Genomic DNA, 18,605 nt, shown 5'->3' with positions numbered 1-18,605 from the left:
ATACTTGGATCCAGGTAGCCAAGCAGGGGGATGGAGGCAGGTAAGCTTAACATTTGCCGGGTCCAATCAGTGAGTTCAATCAATAAAAATAGAACTGCAGGGACGAGCGAGTCTCTGGATAAGTGACTTCGAAAGGAATAACCTCCAATGCAAGGAAGGTAGGTATAACGTAGAGTGACGGAAAACCCTAACTAGGACCGCAAATAGTGACCAAGGGGCTTGGGACAAGGAAGGCGTTTCCCACACTCTTGTGGATATATCTCATAGAAGCAACAAGATTGTTTTGAGGCCTGTTTGCGTCAGTTTGCAGCTCACGTTGCATGATTATACACCAGGTTATGGGAGGAAAGCGCAAGCATAGACCATGCTTCATTAGGCTCTTTGTAAGAGGAGAAGTGAACGCACCAGAAATTACTTACCTTTGAAGTTAAAGCTGTACCATAGGCTGCAACATGGGCTGCAGTGACTCACAAAGCTTCCTGGCCGGGGCAGCTCAGGGATTAGCCGGGCATAACAGTGACGGTGATGAAGCGTAAAGTTCAACCCTCCTACCAAGAACTATGAAAGAAGAGAAAGTGGCAGAAGCATTTTGTAAAATTTCTTATGTATACAACTGTAGCTGAAATTTCTGAGATTACCTGAGCAGCGAATAATCGTCTTTTTTTTTGGAGGCCTGTCGAAGCGTTCAACAATGAAGCTCGAAAGATGTAGCCGATTATATTGCCCAATCCGATAGGGCGGTGAGATCCCCGACGTCATCTTCCGCCTGAGGCATCAAGCACCTGTCCAATTTCACAGCTCCGGACTTGGGAAGAATATCTTCCTCCTCAAAGTCAATCATGTTTCCCACGGCAAGATGTCTGGGCGCCAAACCCGCCGGTTTTTTCAAGCGGAGCGCGGACGAGCTGGGCCGACTATCCCGAATCGGTACGTTTTTATGCCTCCGATTACTGTGCTACAAACCGACTGACTGACTGCTTTTTGCTTTGCATAGCTTGGAACACCGAGGGCCTTCACACGCCGACGAAGCCATACCACCTTTTGGATTTTGAAGATGATTCGGCCGTCGCAGGATGCAAGACCATGGCCGACCGCGCCGTTGGAGGATTCAGCACCGCAAGCTTAGACCATATACCCGCAGACCCCTCGACAAATTCACCCGCCCATGCAAGATTCCACGGAAGCATCTCGACGAAGCTGCCAGACAACTGGCGGGTGGAGAGGACAGGTGCGTACCCAGTCGCTCTAATGATAACAACAGAAGAAGCTGACGCGTTTTCGATTAGGATACGCCGCCTTCCGCAACCAAGACCGAGGCTTATGGCTTTTCGGTCGTCTATACTGGGACCTTGACCCATATACCTACCTAGCATTGCGAATCAAATCGGACGGTCGACGATATACGGTTAATATACAAACAGATTCAATTGTCGAAACTGATATCCACCAACACCGACTATACACACGCCACCACCACGTGCAGTCGTCAGACGACTACCTCTCACCATACTCGTCGCCGGAGGCAGCAGAGTCCCGTGAGATTGCCAAGGAGAAATACCCCAACGGCATCCCGCCTTCTCTATCAGACGTTCCTCCGCCTACTACAGTCATGTCGTCTAGCTCCAAGACGACGTCCGGCTCGACCGGGTGGGAGACTATCCTTCTACCCTTCAATTCTTTCGTCCGCACAAACCATGGGCTCGTTGTCGAGCCACAGACTTCTATAATACGTCAGCGGGTGAAGAGTATCGGTATCGGCTTGACAGACCGAGTTGAGGGTTCATATGATCTCCGAATTCACCGTATCTGGGCCACGAATGGGATGAGCGCGGCAGAGCTTGAAGAGGAACAGCGAATCTGCGGGGCAGACGCTTTACCCCTTGATGATGGTGTCCGGACGGGATGGACGGGCAAGCCCGCGGAGACAATTGAAAGCATCAAAGAACCAAAAGACACGAAGCCGAAGGTGAAGGGGCTGAAGGGGCTAAAAGATGAATGGGATTAAGCATTGCCACAGCAAACAAATCAGATTGTACAGTATAATTCTCTTCACGAATCTTTCATATCTTGAACATTCAACAACAATTACCCAGCACAATCGTATTATCCTCTTAAGGCCTCCCCGAATTGAAAGATCTAAAACACAACTTAGTTCCCCCCGGTGATGCGCTCCCATGCCTCTCTATACTTCTCACTCGTCTTCTGCGCAATCTCCTCGGTCATCCGAACACCCTCCTTGCCCTTCAGTCCCTCCTTCACCAGCCAATCGCGCAAGAACTGCTTGTCGAAGCTCTGCTGGCCACGGCCAATCTCATATGAATCCTTAGGCCAGAAGCGCGACGAGTCTGGCGTGAGAACCTCATCGGCCAGAACCACCTCATCCGTCTCCTCGTCGACACCGAACTCGAATTTTGTGTCCGCAATTATCACGCCCCGCGTGAGCGCATAGGCGTGAGCGGTCTTGTAGAGCTGCACGGCGAGCTCGGCGACCTTTGATGCATATCGCTCACCAAGGATCTCGACGGCTGTATGGAGTCAATTGAGTTAGCATGATCCCCTGGTGCAAGACAGAGTTACCGGCATACCCTTATCAGGATGAATGTTCTCATCATGCTCTCCCTGCTCGGCCTTTGTGCTCGGCGTATAAATCGGCCCATCTGGGAACGCTTCACTCTCCTGCAGACCAGCCTTCACGGAGATTCCATGCACAGTTCCAGACTTCTTGTATTCATTCCACGCAGATCCGGTAATGTATCCACGGACGATGGCCTCAATGGGCAAGATGCGCAACTTGCGGACCTGCATGCTGCGGTTCTGTAGAACCGGGCGCAATGAAGCGGGGATCTGTGGGGGAAGCTCAAGGGTGATGAAATGGGTTCGGAGCGAGGGGAGGGCGTCCGTGAGGATTTGAAACCATTTTTGCGTGCAGAGAGTGAGGAGAATGCCCTTTTCGGGGATACCCTGTTCTTCAATGTTAGTGCTTGTAATTGCCGGCGTGATTGAAGAGAAAGCCTGGCTTGTACATTTTCCATAATCACATCGTAGGCGGAGATACGGTCGGTTGCGACGAAGAGGAGGGTCTTGTCGTCGACTTCGTACAGGTCTCGGACCTTGCCGCGGGCGATGAGAGGCAGAGAGCCCTGGAGATCGGTTGTTGTGAGAGTGTTGGCCATTGTGAGAGGCGAATGAGACTCTGAGGAGGAATTGGAGAAATTAGACGGGTTTGTGACTCTGTGTCAACCAAGGAAGTTTTTTTGGCGGGGTCGCGGCTCTCGCGCGTCATCTTTGGCGGGGATGCGGCATCGGAGTGCAACCTGAGGCATCTAATATCCCACTGTGGAGGGACAAGTATTTAAGGTTGCTCTTGGGGATTTGAGAACGAATGTGAGTGTTAAATTTGTTAGATATATGTACAGTATATATATGTATAGCCGCTATGCACTTTCTAAGTCACTGGTATAATCTTCTGGGGTCTTTCCTCTAGTTCTTTGCCATTGCTCTCTTCAGCCCCCGAGTTTATTATATTGCCGGTTCGCTGCGTGAGCTTCCAAAACACTGATTGGGTTACAGAACGGCCCAGCACAGTGAAAGCCTAGTTAGTGTTTCGACCGAGTGCGGGAGTCATTCTTGGAGGTGATGACATCTCCCTGTGTCGGCCGGTAATGTGTGTGCAAGGAAGCCAAAAAAGGGCCCAAATGATAGCAGCCCTGCGGCAGCGCTACCCAGGGCAACCGAGACTATAGTTATGGCCTCAATCCCGGATCATCGCATATTAGGCGCCCATGATGCCGCTGTATGAGAAGCTCCCTGGTCGGATGAGGCCGGAGAGAGCTGAATTGTTGGCAATCTCAGCCTCATCATCTAACCCTTTACCTGACTTAGCAAAGTGATTACGTCACCGTAGGTTGGAGTTCGTTGATCAAACAGAAGTCGCCGCGCTCTTTGTGGTGTTCGTCCTGCGATTCCCATCCAGAAAGTTTCCTTCGTAGGGGCCACCTTGCCAAATTTGGGAAGGTGAACCAACGACGTAACCGGTTCTCCCATATCGACTCAATTACCCCCCAAGTGGTGAGCCACGAACTATTCGGATGAGTTGGCGGGTTTGTAGCAGTTTCAGATCCAACCCGCACAAAGGGGTTGAGATACACGCCCCTCCGCCCTGAGAGTACATTGTCGGCATGGATCAAACAGCATTCAGATGCCTCAAGATGAGCCTCTGCTAGCCCGTCAGGCACTCCCCGGAATTGGATCGACGAGGTGGAATAGAATGCTTCCGTAGCCATGAAAACTAGACACCGGGTATCAGCATCTTATAGCTTCTCAGTTCTCATCGTGCTATGCTCCTGTACATACCCATTCCATCCCAGCAGCTTCTAACACGGACTGGTAGCATTGATTTCATATCGTCTCTTGATCTAGACGAGCGAAAGAACGGCCATTTTTGCATGAGGGGTTCATATCCGTCCGCATCCCGCAGGGCGAATTGGTCGTTATAGGCGGGAAAGTTTAGAGGATCGAAAGAGCACGCCGCAGTATATGTGCCATAGTTCGTGCCCAAAAGAGCCAAAACGTCCTCGGTCTGTTCATCCAACGACATTAGTAAGATGCGGATCATGGCGCAGCACACTGATGCTCACTGTAAAGGCAATGTCACTCAAGAATAAAATTCGATCGAAGAAAAGCCCGGCACCTCGAAGGTCATATAGAGGCTCAAGACACTCGTTTCGAAGCTGAGGAATGTAAGGTGGATGATGGCCCGAGTCGTGGTCGCGTGACGCTGTATTTCGAGGTTCAGTCACCGAGGTTATGACCCTTCTGCCGATTCTGTTTGCTTCCAATGCTTTATCAAGGTCGCGCAGGGAGTTCTTTGTATTGTCACTGCTTCCTGTCTCACATATGCTAACGAATATGTTGTCCGACCCAAACACATCAGCTAATCCGACAACCGCTTCGCTCCAGCCCTCGGGAAGACTCCGTTTGTTGTTCCGTATAACACTCGCGATGAATATTCGCTGGCGCTCCGGAGGCTTATAATCTAGATGGGTCTGCTCTTCGTTGAGATGCCGGCGGACAAGGATAACATCAGCGGTACTCCAGAGGACCACGATGAGGACGAGGATTTGGAGAAGTCGACGGCGGAGCTTGTGATAACGCAGCACTTGTCGGAGAGCTGCGAGGGCCAGAAAAGAAAGCCCGTGAAGAATGGACTTGCATGTTTCGATTACATGCATTGGAATTGGCAATTTAGCCCTGGGCGTCACATCAGGCTGTTAGTGGGTGTCAAGACCGGGATGTTTGGGGAGACTCCTGCCACAGCCATCAATCAGACCGCGACGCCGGCGCTCCAGAAGGTGACGCCGCCAAGCCTAGCTTACTTCAACCAACCGCAACCCCTTTCATTCTTCATCAAACTACATCTTCTCTGATCCAGCTGAGTGAAGCAGCAAATTCATTAGGTGGTATCTATTCCATGGTCGTCATGAGTGGAGAGAAAACGCAACACAGCACAGAAATGCATATGTTGGACAGCACACAATCACCACTCCGAATCTCACAAGTCAAGCCCAATATCCTCAAAATACTTTTGCAATACCTGAGAGTCGCCCGAGGGCTCGGCCATTGCAATATATGTGTCCGGTCGGATAAGGTACGCTGCCTCAGCTTGCAACCCGGCAGCTCGATACTTCTCACCCCAGGAAAAGGTATGCAAGGGGATATTCTTCGACTGGCACCATGTCAACAGGTCCTCCTTGGGCTCGCCATAAACATGCACCTGCCAGGTTATTGACTTCAAGCTCTCGAAATTGTCAATGTCCCCCACAGTTACCCAGGGCAAGCGGTCACCTCCGTGGATAGAGCCGACTGCGCCAGTCGACAGGGCACTGTGTCGATAATTGATCATGATCTGAGAGACCCTTTGAAAGACCTTGTGGCGAGCATGGTCAATCTTGGCGAGCACGGGCGCAACATAGGGAACAACCCATGTCCGCAGGATTCGGGCGAAGTAGCCCTGAGAGATAACGACGTTGAATCCGCTGTCTGTTGTGTTAACTAGCTGCGTGGCAAACGCTCGGCGTTCCGTTTCGTAGCTTTCCAGCAAATCTAGTGTGGCCTGTCCCTTGATAACTGCTGCTAGCTTCCAGGCGAGATTGATTGCGTCCCCAATACCAGTATTCATTCCTTGCCCGCCAACTGGGCTGTGAATATGTGCCGCATCGCCTACCAAGAATGCCCTGCCCTTGCGAAAAGCGGCTGCTACGCGGTGGTGACTGCGATACGTAGAAAACCAGTTAACCTTGTCGATCTGCAACCCTAGCGTACGTATCATCTCCGAGCGGACGTCCTCAAAGGTTATGTCAACGCCTTTTCCTGCCGCCTGATCGTCCACGGCTCCAGAAATGCGCGCTCGGCGGTTATCATCATACGGAAACAGCAGCATGAATTCGGACTGGTTGAAGGTAACATGCGCTTCCCCGTTGATCGCTGGACCACTTCCTTCGATATCGGCAACGAAGAAGATATGAGAGTACGTGGCCCCAGCGTAGTCGATTTCGCTAACACGACGTACAGCTGAATGCGCCCCGTCACAGCCTACAATGAAAGTGGCTTCACAGGTCTCAGTATCTTCATCTCCATTGCCATCAACACGCTTCCTTAGCTGTGCTATGATGGAAGAGCCGTTCTCCGCAAAGTCTACCAACTCTCGGTCTCGTTCCACCTGGACACCGAGGGCATTGAGGCGGTCTTCCAAGAGTCTCTCATGCTGGTCTTGAGAGAGGATATGAATGAACGGGTATGGTGTAAGGCCGGAGCCAATATCGCCGATAGGGATGCGTCCTCTGTGAGATCCTTCGGACCACACATTTGTCGCTTGAATCTTATGTCCTTTTGCGACAACGTCTTCTGCCATATCTAGCTGGCGGTATAGTTCCAATGTCCTCGCCTGGATGGCTAGCGCTCGTGAGGTCGATGCATCCGCCCGCACTTTATCGATGATGCGAACGGAGATGCCTTGTTTGACTAGCCACAGGGCCGTAACGAGTCCCGTAGGGCCAGCACCTACGATGAGAACGTCGGGGCGGCTCATCCTAACACGGTGTGGTAAAGGGTAAAGAGGGTTTCAACTGAAAAAAAAAAGGCCAACGAGGATTCTCAAATGATAAATGGGTCAAGTAGGTACTCGTTGTTGAAGAAGGAGGAATGTTGAACAGATAATAGAACTCGCAGTATCTTTGCTGTCCACCACATCGAACGTCTGCCTACTCGTATTTATACTTCCCACTTCGTGGCGGTGGTAAAAAAGAGTCATCGCTCCCAAAGAGCCAGGAGGGCCTAATGACATAGTTTACCTGATCACATACCTTGGCGGATACCCTAGGAGATCGAAAAGGGGAAAATCCGAGACAGATCTAGGCTATGCAGACGGAGAATCGTGCTTCGGGCGCTATACATGTGGGCGTAATCGGTGATTCGAACCACCGACATTCCCGCTTCGGCTCCGTCTTGAGGCCCGACCTGGGGTGCATTCCGATTCTTTACCTTGGACTTCCCGAACGGAGATGGTCTTCTGACTTGCGTTTCCAAGAGTGACTCTACGATTAAGTAAAAGGAATGACCGAGTCATTTTTTTTTTACAGAGTCTCAAAGTGTCCGCTGATACAGAGAAGATCGTCAACCCTATGTCTTTCAGTGGGCCCGCTCTCATTGGTTCTCAAAGCACCAAAGCAACCGCCTACGCCTGCAGGATTTCTAGATATATAGTAGATTGAACAAGAAAATGCAGATGTAGCGTACAAAGGAAATCCAAGAAGCATAGTGATAGGTAAACGCTTCGTCAACAGAGACTTGGGACAATATTTTCTGGACTTCTTTCCTCCAATCCGGATAAATGTACATGTCCTTCGTTCGTAGGGCATTGACGCGGTTCTGACTAGAACGGAGCTACCTAAGTGGCCTTGTCCTTGTTGTGGTAGTTGACATTGCTGTTCCAGCTGTAAAGACGTCAGTATAGCATCGTGAGAAAGCTTTGGCGGATGATTCTTTGTGAATGGGATGCGTCGCGACGGGAATCTTACAAGATAGTCTATGAAAGCGCAGCATTTAGTAAAAAGCCAATTTTAAGTGGTTAGAAGAACTCTTCATAAGCTCACCTTGTCACCATCTCCCCAAGGGAAGTTCTTGGAGCGAATGTTCTGGTAGGGGTATTCGACACGCTCCTCGAGCGGGGGCATGTGAGACCAGTGCTCCCAATGCTCGTTCCACAGGTTGTAAGCGTTGAGTCCGCCACCGATCAGGACGGGAATGACGACGCTGGAGTGATTATAAGTATGCGGGCTTCGAGGTTGAGGAGGGGTACCGGTGATATGACATACTAGATGGAAAGCTTGCGCCAGAGATCTAGAAGAACAATTGGTCAGTATCTTTTTGTTTTGATACAAAAAGCTGTATATAAGGCAGTAGCGGTCCAATGGATAAAACGTACCACTAGTGGAAGCAGCATGGTGCTTGACAGCAGCTCGCTCGCGGTTGAACTCGTTGTCGACGATCCAGGGATACTTGGACTGGGTGCTGTTCAGACGGCGCTGAGCAGCAGAGCGAACCGGAGCGGCACGCTGAGCGAGACGAAGGGCACTGCGCTGAGTGAACATGATTGCTAAAGGACGACCGAATAGCTCACAGCTGCGACTTGATCTTCAAGAGGAGGGAATATCAGACGACGTCGGTCTCCTCGGGTGGGCAGAGCGGAAAAGCCGCTTAGCGCTTCCCGTGATTCGTTCGTCTCCGGCCACAACCCGTTCAGCCTTAGGTCAGCACTTTCGCGTGATGTCACGTCACGTGGACGGCCTCGACATTGACAACAGCAACTACCAGAGCCTCAATTCTCAAAGAAGACACTAGAATACGCATCTACTGCGGCGGAGGCGATCGTTACTAGAGGACGAATATGCGCGATTGAGGCTCAAAGCAATCGGGATGGGGTTTCGCATCACAACATGGAATGGTAAGCTTCTAGGCACCTCACCTAGCCCTGTCTCCTCACCACTGTCTGGAAAGTATACTAATTCGATCTTATATTTGATTCAGTGAATGGAATCAGGTGAGCAGTTGCACTTTACACTACTTGACTGACTACTGACAGCATCAAGGAACCCATTCTCGTATGAGCCATGGAGGAGTACTCGGACTTATGAGGTAAACGCTCCCTCCGACCATGGGGGAGCAACAACTGACGCAGAACAGTCGATGTTCGACATACTGGAGGCCGACATTGTCGTCTTCCAGGAAACCAAAATTCAGCGAAAAGATCTCCGAGATGACATGGTCCTCGTGTCTGGATGGGACTGCTACTTCAGTTTACCTAGGGTCAAAAAAGGTTGGGACTACGGAGTAAATCTGGAACTTGACCGGCTGACCTCTTCTAGGATACTCAGGGGTCGCGATCTACACACGCAATGCGACATGTGCTCCCATCCGTGCGGAGGAAGGGCTGACCGGAATTCTTTGCCCGCCAAACTCCTCGACGCCGTTTAGAGATCTCCCCGAAGACCAGCAGATCGGCGGCTACCCGACAATAGAGCAGCTATCTCAACTCGAGCTAGATGCAGAAACTCTCGACTCTGAAGGGCGCTGTGTTATCCTGGAGTTTCCTGGGTTCGTTCTTTTGGGACTTTATTGCCCTGCCAACCGGGATGAGACTCGGGACGCTTTCCGCCATAATTTTCTCGACCTTATGGATGCTCGCATTCGAAACTTGGTGGCAATGGGAAAGCGGGTCTTTGTTACCGGCGATCTGAACATATCAAGGGGACAGGTCGATGCCGCCCATGCGATAGAGAATATCCGAAAAGGAGTTATTACAGAAGATGACTTTGTCACTGCGCCTGCACGACGCCTATTCAATCACTTATTATCCGACGGGAAAGTTGTGGGCGAGCGAGATGAAGGAAGAGAGTGGCCGGTACTTTTTGACATTTGCAGGTCGTTTCACCCAGATCGCAAAGGTATGTACACTTGTTGGGAGCAGAGAATAAATGCGCGACCCGGAAATTATGGTTCTAGAATAGACTATGTTCTTTGCAGCCTGGACATGCAGGATTGGTTCTGCGAGTCTAATATCCAAGAGGGATTAATGGTAGGTTCTTGCCATGAAAAGGAGCATGACTATGCTAATGATCCATCCAGGGATCGGACCATTGCCCAGTCTACGCCATGTTCAAGGACACCGTGCATGTAAATGGCGAAGAAGCCAGCATCTACGATATCATGAATCCCCCAGGCATGTTCCAGAAAGGCGAGCGCAAACAGGAATATACGACGAAACTCCTGTTGCCACTATCCGGCCGACTGATACCCGAATTCGACAGACGACGAAATATCAAGGACATGTTCATGTTCACTCGTAAGCCAAGTCAGACAGCACCGAAGGTTCAGCCCTCGCCACAATCAACCACACCCCTTCCAGCCGAAGAAATAGAGCTCATTCCACAGAGCATAGAGAGTCCGCCAACCAGAACGAGCACCACTGCCAGCACTGGTGCCCAAGAAAATATCCAACCAAAAGCCAACGTCCGCAAACGACCTATTAGAGCCGAGAACCCTACAGTCAAGCGTTCGAAATCTATGAATGCGCAAGCAGCAGCTACTAAACCCGGTCAAAGCACGCTGAAGGGATTTTTCAAGCCCAAGAGCACACCAGCAATTGAACCCAGCGACCCAAATTCTCCAGCAGGCTTCATCTCATCTCCAGTAAAAAGCACCGAACGCCTGTCCCAAAGCCCCACAAAACTCAACGGGAAGCAAGGATCCAATAAGCCTGATACTCAAGACATTCGAGACCTCGACTCATCGAGCACTTCGACGCCGGTAACCGTCGTGCCTCCCAACGAAGAAACAAACTTCATCGACCCAATCACCAATAAGGAAGACTGGACGAAGCTATTCACAAAGAAGCCCCCGCCAAAATGCGAGGGTCACGAGGAAGAATGCATCAGCCTGAAAACGAAAAAACCGGGCGTGAATTTCGGCCGGACGTTCTGGATCTGCCCAAGGCCGTTGGGACCGAGCGGGAATAAAGAGAAGGGGACGGCTTGGAGATGTCCGACTTTTATCTGGGCTAACGATTGGGATCCTTCGATGATGTAACTGGGCTGGTTCTGGTGGTTGCTCTGGGTCTGAGGCCCGGCTTTTGATTTGAACAATCGGGGAGGGCGTGTAATTGACGAGAGTCTAAGTTTGTCGGAAACTTGAATCCGGTGACCAGACGAATTAGAGCACATATCCTTCTTATGACCTACAGTACGAGAGTGTATTTTTGGCTCGCAGTGGCCTTGGCTGTGTTAATCTCTCTCTGTCTGGCTAGAAACCAGCATTCCTCCAGAGCAGCGCTCTTACGAATATCTCTTTTACGCAGATATGTCTGATTATAATCTCCTTCGAGTATATAAACAAGCCGACACTCGATTCACCGGCGTCGTAGATGCAGACCTCAACGCTTTAGGGAGCACTACCAGCCAGAAGTTCGAATTCTCGCATTTCTTTGACTCAAGGATATCTAAGCCATTGAGCTCCTCTGCCTCTGAAGGTCTAGATACTTTGCAGCGTAGTCGTTGGCAAGAACAGAATCGCCCGTAAGATGCATCACAGTAGCCTTCTTGGCCATCATCTCGCACTGTCCTCTAATGTCCTCAATCTCTTCATACTGGTCGTAAGCACAATCAAGATAGCCCAAAGCACGGTTCATATACTCCTTCTTGGCCGGCGTGTTCTTACCAGCGCTCCAGAGCTTGCCAGCGATACCCATATTCGCATCGACGAGAAGAGAGTATGCGTGTGCCGCGAGATCACAATCGTTTGATTCCAGGACTTGTGGCATAATGCTCTCGATCATCCCAGAGACTGCTTCGAATTCCTGGAGGCTCAAAAGGACAGCTCCTAGAGCGCAAATGGCCTCCCACAAACTAGGAAGCAGTCTCGAACGATGAGCGATGTTTGCAGCTCTCATTGCCAAGGAAAACCCGCGCTGAGGCTGGCCCGTCTTCTCAAATATGCGAGCCTTTAGACAGAGAAGTTTGACCTGAGGTTGGATGTCGAAGTTGTCTTGGTGGATGGATTGCGCCGTTTCTTCGATGAGTTCTAGGGCTTCAGTGTAATTCGCTTGGCGGATCATAAAGTCGATGGAAAGGAAAGATAATAGAAAGGACAAATCGCTATCTGGAAGTTTGATGGATTGTAGTTGAGAGAGCAGGTAACTAGCCGCTGTTCGGTCGTCACTGGTCACTGTTAGGGACTGAGACTTGAGCGATGGAGAGCGGACATACTTGTATATTTTGCGCCGAAGTTGAAGCACGCCGGAGAAGAATGCCCAGTACTGGCTTGTCTTCAATGAACGAAGCCTTTCAGGACTGATTTGATTCATGTGAACGGAAACATCGCTGTATCGGCCCTGCTGCGCTAGCTGTAGAGTTATCAGTGAGCGGATTTCTTGAGCGGATGGCCTTGCCTAAACCTACTAGTTGGCAGCTTCGGAATGTGCTTTTGAGATAGTCCTCAAACGGCGCACAATTTCGGTAGCAATGGCGGAATGTCTCGCTACCTAACCAGGCGAGATGTGCGGCTCCTAGTAGATTTGGGGGTTAGCTAAAATTAGCCAGTAATGGCAGCATTGCAGTACCTATTCTGGAATACAGCGCAGTCTGAAGTAAGAGCTGTGGGCCCGTGGAATTCGACAGATTCTTCGTGACGTTGAGATGCGACGCTCGGACTACATTTTCAATTGCCGATGCTAGACTCTCTCCCTTGAGACGTCAGAATAATGGGGCAGAGGAAGAGTTGAAAGCCTACATTTTGAAGTTCGAGTTTCGCCTCACTAAGAAGCGTTGTGCTTAACAAGCTCCACATCTCTGTCTCTTTCGCTTTCGCTTTGAGAAAAGCGAGCCCTTCTTTCTCGTTTCCTAGCATACCAGTAGTCTGTATATCTTTAATAAGTTCCGGGAATGCCTTTCCGAAATGGTACAACCAGCTCATGCAGAAATTCAGGCAGTTCATGTCGTGAGACTCCCTGGCAATCGAGACAGCTTCCTGCATTGCAGACACTGCCTCCCCATAACACCCAAAGTCCGCCTGGAGTATGGCAAGATTCAGCAGCGCATATTGATAGGAGGCTTTATCTCGGCTATGCATTGTGTAGTCAAAGTAGCGATGGAGGCTGTCAAAAGACGATGGGTAGTCCCCGGCCCTCCAAGAATCGAGAAAGCTGACGGTGGTCAACTCTAGACATGTGAGATTAACGGGTTCAAGAACTCACCGAAGGTAATGGACCAGGTTAGGTAAAGTTACCCCGGCTTCGATTATGCGTTCCAGCTGAGCCTTCATCTCTTCCGGGACTCTCCCGCCAAATCCTAAGTGCATCAGAATAGTTATGTCGGAGATTTCAGGGAAGACTTCATACTCTGTAGCTCGCCGATTTGGAACTCCAGAAGCCGCTCAACTTCCTTCGTGCTGACATATCGATCGTCTTCTTCGTCGTGTTCAATATGCCCGTAAGCGACCTGCGCAAGACGACTGTTTGTCTCAAGGCCGAGATCTAGAAGGTTGATGTCAACCGACGGCTGTTCATCAGAGGGGTTCTTGCGAGCCCATGTGCGGTATGTCGAAAGCCGGTACTTGACGAAACCTTTCCATAGGTTTACCGAATCGTGAAATTGGAGTCTCGTGAATTCCAGCTGAGCTCTTCGCACGAATGCGCCCAATGGGGAGCATCGTGATAGGCGCATACAGTTGGTCTCCGGAGCGAGGCCAGCATCCCTCTCTCTAATTTGCTCTTCCCGAGTTTTTGCTAAGGTTGTCGATATTTCCGTAAAGAAAACTTCCAATGCATCGCACGAGTCAATTGACCATAACTTCCGGAGAAACAAGTCCCAGATGGAGCGACCGGGTATTGAAGAGGGCTGTGTTATCAAGGCATCCTCTAGGTCCTTGATAGACACGGAATGCTGCTTCGTCCAAGCCTCCGAGGAAGGGGGAGTGTCCCCCGCGCCCACCGAACTCAAATAAGCAACAATGAACGAGAGGACGTGAATAGCTGATGAGTTGGGGACAACACCTTCAGTATAGATATGCACGAGGCATAGCAAGGCGACTTTTGATGGTGTTAGATAACGGCTCATTGCTGCAGTAGGATGTGCATTATTTAGACTGAAGTGCTTCACCGTCCCACCAAAAAATCAAGATGGTGCAAAAGCGGCTGAGTGGCGCATCAACAACGCGTCAGTGGACAAGATTTCCCGGTTCTTAGTGAATACGTTGGAGCATACAACAGGATACAATTGGAAGGCAGTCGGTAGGTTTGCCCAAAGGACCAAGGAAGACTGGGGAAAGCAAAGCGACAGAAAGGCAAGTGAGGAAAGTTTGGTAGGTGACAGCCAAGCTGAGGATAAGATTTTTGATAAGGAAACTCTCAATACATACGACCACAGGGTGTGGACAACAGGGCTTCCCGTCCGCTCAGCCGTACTTAAGCCACACGCCGGTAGGTTAGTAGTATGGTGGGTGACCACATGCGAATCCCTACTGTTGTATGTTTTTCTTCTTTTTTTTCTCCAGCGATGATGACTTGGTTGTTAACCCCCTTTCCACACTACTGCTGAGAAATCAACCCCTGCTTTGGGCGTCTCGCTACAGCGTGTTCGTCTGATCAAAACGTGCCACACTGCTTCACTTTGAATATAACTCGAAGCTTCAAGGGAGCCATAATGGGAGTATTCTCGACGACTACCCTTGCTACTTCATCTTCAACACCGCAGCCGGCTCTCGAATGCAGACCGAAATGCATCTGCCAGACCAATGCAGTCTACGAAGCCCACGAAGGGACCAGTACTCCGCCATTGGACTGTGATCTTCTAGATTTTCATACACTTTGGAAAACAACACTTTCTTGTGGTACACAATCCTTGTGATTTGGCAGATGTTGCTCGAAAGTAATTTAGTATAACACATCGTGGGCAAACACACAAGGTCAGCTCCTCAGGTTCAAGTAGCGTAGAACTCCATCAATCATATCACCAAGGCTTGTAGCCTGCAAGGCTCTAAGCGTGGGATGTTGATGAGATAACACAAAAGGGAAAGGTATCTAAGGCGTGAAGACAGATGAGAATAGTTCAAATACAAGGAGAGAGAAATGCCAGACGAAAACAAGATAGATGTTCGACTTCAAAAACAATTAGCTGCATAATCAGGAAATTCAAGAGAGTCTCCAATAGATTGATCAGCGATACCTAGATGTTGAAAGAACGTTCCCGTACCAGAGTCGTTCGGAGCCTGGTGGAGTAGAGCGTCGAATGAGTTCATGTCGTAACCGGTGTGTTCATCAGCCAAGGCACCTGAATCGATCATAAAATTCAAGTTATCGAAGTTATCTAGAGGATTAAGATATCCCTCTATCATAGTATCATTGCCCTGCAATTCGGAGTACATCGAAGGGGTGAATGCGCTTGGTGACGGTGCTGCAATCGAGGGCGGAGATTCGAGGGGTATGGAGCGCTTAGACTTAGGAGACTGGCGAGAAGTTGCACGGCGTTTCTTCTCAGAAGGCTTTCGTGGAGTATATTGGTAGTCTGGGTATTCTTCGGCATGTTTCTTTTTGAACTCTTCGGCCATACTCTTGAAATGTAGTCTGGCTTCATCGGGCTCCGACTTCCATTGCTTCCCTAGAATGACCGCTATTTCAGTTAGCTTACTCAGAGCTAAAGCCAGTATTGCCTAACTCACATATTTCGTTGTTAGAGAGGTCAGGGTATGCCTCTTTCACTCTAGGATGGTGGTGTTGCCGATAGAGAATGAAAGCATTGGGAGGCCGAGGAATCTTGGGAGGCTTCGCAGATGCTGCTCTTGGTTTCCCAGGAGCTTCAACTGATTTGACTCCAGCTATACCTTGATGAGACGCAACAGAGATTGTGGTGCCCGAGAATGCCGGTGTGCGCATAACACGGAGTGCATTGATGGATTCGTCAATAAAGGCCACGACGGGAGCACCTAGGAGAGCACTGCCATAACACATAAGGACATATTTGAGATGACGAGGATACCATGACCTACCAAAGACGTGATTTTATTTCTTCGACATTGTTCTGGCCGATCACGTCCACCACGTTGGTTGGTAGGAGGACTTCGTTATTCGTAGATCCGAGGTGGCGCAAAGCGTCTTGCCAGAGTCGCTCCATGACATTTTCGGGGGATTGTGCAGTTGATTTCATGGCAATAGAAACAGTAGCCATCTCAGCTTCTCTTCTCTTTTGAGAGTATCATGCGAGAAGTGAATAGTCGAAAATTCTATCTTGTGAGTGTTATCCTGAATCTTCCACGAGCCGGCGGGAGAGGATAGGAGAAGGTGTTTCAGAGACTGTGACTGGGGCAGCCAAGTTCAAGTATGGAATGAGATGAAAGACTCGGCCAGACATGGCAAATTAGAATGCGTTTCTATTGGGCTCTGGAGGCTGGGGTGTTTCTTTGTTTCACCCAGCTGCATGAATAATGATGGAAGTCTATTGACTCAAGAACCCTCAATAACCTCAATAACATCTACCCCACCTAAATGTCCAGAATAGGATAACACAAGACAGAGTGCACATTCACTGTCAGAATTTCTACTGCTATAAATCCTCGAGCTTCCCTCGTTCTAAATGTCTGCAGCTCTTCTCTTCTCCTCCATCATTTTCCATCGTTTCCCCTTTGAACTCTTGCACGAAGCTACACCACCCCCAAATACTACCTTGTCCTCTGCAATTTCCTGTCCTTGACCATGGCGGATCCCTATGCTGCAATCATCTTCAGGCTCCTCGATGACACTATTGCTGATGCGAATGTTCCTTTGGACGTGAGGGAGCAGGCAACCTACATCAAGGTCTCGTATGCCACCCACCGCAACACCTACCGTCTCATGGCTCAGACTTCTGCGCTCTTCAACGGCGGAACTGTGCTTCATCCTTCCCACGGAAACCAGGGTCCCAATGGCAATGCTCATCTTCCCGTGTATCGTCTTGGAGGTGTTATTCGTGCAATTGCAATGGATCATCAGGTTACCCCAGGCCCCGGCGACTACGAAGGCCACCCAATCCAGCTTCTTAGCATCCTTGACCCAGCCATCCAGAACGGCCTTCCTGGCGAGAGGATCTTCGACCTTCATCGCTACCTCATTGTTATGGAAAGAGTGGCGAATGAGCACCTTGCCAGACTTACCAGACAGTATGGCTATCACTACATTCTCAGAGCTGGTCTCGAGGAGTACTACATGACGTGAGTTGCATTCGAGGCTTCTGTGTTCGATCTACTAATACTTCCTCAGCAAAGCTGTTGCCGAAGCTGTCATTTTCCTCAGAGCGGATCGTCGCGGCGTTGCATACCGTGTCAGAGCGCAGCGAGCCTGCTATGAGGCGATGGAAGAAACCCCGACTTTGACCGACCAAAGGAAGGCTGAGGTGATCAACTATGTCAACTGCGCGCCTGAGGATGCACATCGCTTCTGTAAGTAACCCCGACAGAAGTATCTGGGCTCTCTAATGATTCAATAGGGAATTGGCTGGCCGCGAACCGCGCTCGCTATCATGCGATGAGGCAATGTGTTGGTTTGATGAACAACATTCAGTGTAAGTACAACAGCGCCCATGGTAGTCTGAATGATGCTAACCTGCTTTCAGAGTTTCTTTAATAGGCCTCTCTAGAGCTTGCGTGCCGCCACTGGTTTTGACAAGTCATCCCACCTGAACGACCTGCGCCATGAGACCAAAACGCTCGCATCTCCTCGTGGAAAACCTCAACCGCCATTGACACTGCTCTCTTTACATCGCGTATGCCACATATCCTTCAGTCTTTCAAGCCGTGATTGACAATATTCTTCGAGGTGCCATCTGCAATGCAACGAACGAAATTCTCACCTGGGCAAGAAGAACGACAACGCCCAAGGAGAAAGCAATCACTCCCACCAAGAATCCTGCTTGAACGGACTGCAGCTGATCTAGATTGCCGATGTATTTTCATTTTTTTCCTATCTACTTTTGGACTGTTCTCGATCTTTTGTACCATTTCCTTATCCAAGTTGGCAATATCTCTCTTTTCCTGTTACGTTTCCTACTCTCACAAACTGCAAAACCCTCTCTAGTCTCAACAACTCATACCTAATTTGGCATCTCTCCTCTTTTGGGTGGTCTATCTCGGTTTATGTTTTCATGATGATTGGAGCGGATGCCATGTCGGGCGCGAGTTGGCTTGTGCGGTGATGGAATGGAATGAAGCGGGGTTTCTCAAACGAGGAGTCGAACAATGCGCTGGTCCCTCCGTTCAACCCCTGCCTCTCTTCTGCTGTCGTGCTCTACTACTCAGACCTGGGAAGCTTCATGTAACATCTCGATGATGGCAATGTTAACACGACGGTTAGACCGAAATACAATAATATTGAATCTAGAATTTCTCACTTTGAATCGTAGATCGAGATACGGCAATGAAGAGTTGGAGATTCGAGTGTCCTTCATGAAACCGAGGCTTTGAACTGTCAGCCTCACAAAAGGAACAGCTACGCATTCGTGAGACACTTACGAAGTACTAGGAACGGTCAC

At 49.8% G+C, this 18,605-nt stretch overlaps 9 protein-coding genes across 9 annotated transcripts; 3 read left to right on the top strand and 6 right to left on the bottom strand.

Moving 5' to 3' along the window:
- The first annotated feature begins 734 nt into the window (after window positions 1-734).
- On the top strand, window positions 735-2,040 carry BJX68DRAFT_224508 (CIA30 family protein). Its single transcript, XM_071038272.1, has 3 exons — window positions 735-927; window positions 995-1,228; window positions 1,287-2,040. The coding sequence occupies exons 1-3, from the start codon at window positions 840-842 to the stop codon at window positions 2,003-2,005; spliced, it is 1,041 nt and encodes a 346-aa protein (XP_070904895.1). The 5' UTR covers window positions 735-839; the 3' UTR covers window positions 2,006-2,040.
- Window positions 2,041-2,076: 36 nt separating this feature from the next.
- Window positions 2,077-3,236, bottom strand: BJX68DRAFT_79735 (phosphoribosylaminoimidazolesuccinocarboxamide synthase). Its single transcript, XM_071049777.1, has 3 exons — window positions 3,024-3,236; window positions 2,586-2,961; window positions 2,077-2,525 (listed from the first exon to the last, which is right to left on the bottom strand). Exons 1-3 carry the CDS (start codon window positions 3,171-3,173, stop codon window positions 2,149-2,151), a joined length of 903 nt encoding a protein of 300 aa, XP_070904894.1. The 5' UTR covers window positions 3,174-3,236; the 3' UTR covers window positions 2,077-2,148.
- A 654-nt stretch (window positions 3,237-3,890) lies between these two features.
- On the bottom strand, window positions 3,891-5,231 carry BJX68DRAFT_261168 (glycosyltransferase family 69 protein; the record flags this gene model as incomplete). The annotated part of the gene is made up of 3 exons (XM_071044103.1): window positions 3,891-4,288; window positions 4,354-4,579; window positions 4,638-5,231. The coding sequence occupies 3 exons, from the start codon at window positions 5,229-5,231 to the stop codon at window positions 3,891-3,893; spliced, it is 1,218 nt and encodes a 405-aa protein (XP_070904893.1).
- On the bottom strand, window positions 5,231-7,230 carry BJX68DRAFT_79731 (putative FAD binding monooxygenase). Its single transcript, XM_071049776.1, has 2 exons — window positions 5,376-7,230; window positions 5,231-5,250 (listed from the first exon to the last, which is right to left on the bottom strand). The coding sequence occupies exon 1, from the start codon at window positions 7,085-7,087 to the stop codon at window positions 5,552-5,554; it is 1,536 nt and encodes a 511-aa protein (XP_070904892.1). The 5' UTR covers window positions 7,088-7,230; the 3' UTR covers window positions 5,231-5,250; window positions 5,376-5,551.
- Window positions 7,231-7,585: 355 nt separating this feature from the next.
- Window positions 7,586-8,027, bottom strand: BJX68DRAFT_79693 (uncharacterized protein). Its single transcript, XM_071049775.1, has one exon. It carries the CDS (start codon window positions 7,914-7,916, stop codon window positions 7,632-7,634), a length of 285 nt encoding a protein of 94 aa, XP_070904891.1. The 5' UTR covers window positions 7,917-8,027; the 3' UTR covers window positions 7,586-7,631.
- On the bottom strand, window positions 7,586-8,708 carry BJX68DRAFT_224498 (cytochrome c oxidase subunit VIa). The gene is made up of 5 exons (XM_071038271.1): window positions 8,483-8,708; window positions 8,373-8,397; window positions 8,151-8,310; window positions 8,076-8,083; window positions 7,586-7,991 (listed from the first exon to the last, which is right to left on the bottom strand). The coding sequence occupies exons 1-5, from the start codon at window positions 8,646-8,648 to the stop codon at window positions 7,946-7,948; spliced, it is 405 nt and encodes a 134-aa protein (XP_070904890.1). The 5' UTR covers window positions 8,649-8,708; the 3' UTR covers window positions 7,586-7,945.
- Window positions 8,709-8,837: 129 nt separating this feature from the next.
- BJX68DRAFT_79601 (DNA-(apurinic or apyrimidinic site) lyase APN2) lies at window positions 8,838-11,347 on the top strand. Its single transcript, XM_071049773.1, has 6 exons — window positions 8,838-9,001; window positions 9,085-9,097; window positions 9,147-9,192; window positions 9,241-9,373; window positions 9,423-10,132; window positions 10,183-11,347. Exons 1-6 carry the CDS (start codon window positions 8,974-8,976, stop codon window positions 11,140-11,142), a joined length of 1,890 nt encoding a protein of 629 aa, XP_070904889.1. The 5' UTR covers window positions 8,838-8,973; the 3' UTR covers window positions 11,143-11,347.
- Window positions 11,347-14,398, bottom strand: BJX68DRAFT_79650 (putative anaphase-promoting complex subunit Apc5). The gene is made up of 7 exons (XM_071049774.1): window positions 13,448-14,398; window positions 13,304-13,397; window positions 12,841-13,252; window positions 12,671-12,794; window positions 12,510-12,616; window positions 12,318-12,454; window positions 11,347-12,269 (listed from the first exon to the last, which is right to left on the bottom strand). The coding sequence occupies exons 1-7, from the start codon at window positions 14,163-14,165 to the stop codon at window positions 11,552-11,554; spliced, it is 2,310 nt and encodes a 769-aa protein (XP_070904888.1). The 5' UTR covers window positions 14,166-14,398; the 3' UTR covers window positions 11,347-11,551.
- A 2,397-nt stretch (window positions 14,399-16,795) lies between these two features.
- On the top strand, window positions 16,796-17,757 carry MAT1-2-4 (putative mating locus protein; the record flags this gene model as incomplete). The annotated part of the gene is made up of 4 exons (XM_071044102.1): window positions 16,796-17,289; window positions 17,339-17,517; window positions 17,565-17,639; window positions 17,705-17,757. The coding sequence occupies 4 exons, from the start codon at window positions 16,796-16,798 to the stop codon at window positions 17,755-17,757; spliced, it is 801 nt and encodes a 266-aa protein (XP_070904887.1).
- Between the last annotated feature and the right edge of the window lie 848 nt (window positions 17,758-18,605).

Source organism: Aspergillus pseudodeflectus (genome assembly GCF_044049435.1).
Source record: "Aspergillus pseudodeflectus strain CBS 756.74 chromosome Unknown BJX68scaffold_2, whole genome shotgun sequence".
NCBI lineage: Eukaryota > Fungi > Ascomycota > Eurotiomycetes > Eurotiales > Aspergillaceae > Aspergillus > Aspergillus pseudodeflectus.
The sequence above is the reverse complement of the archived record's forward strand: the minus strand, read 5'-3'. Positions and strand labels throughout refer to the sequence as shown.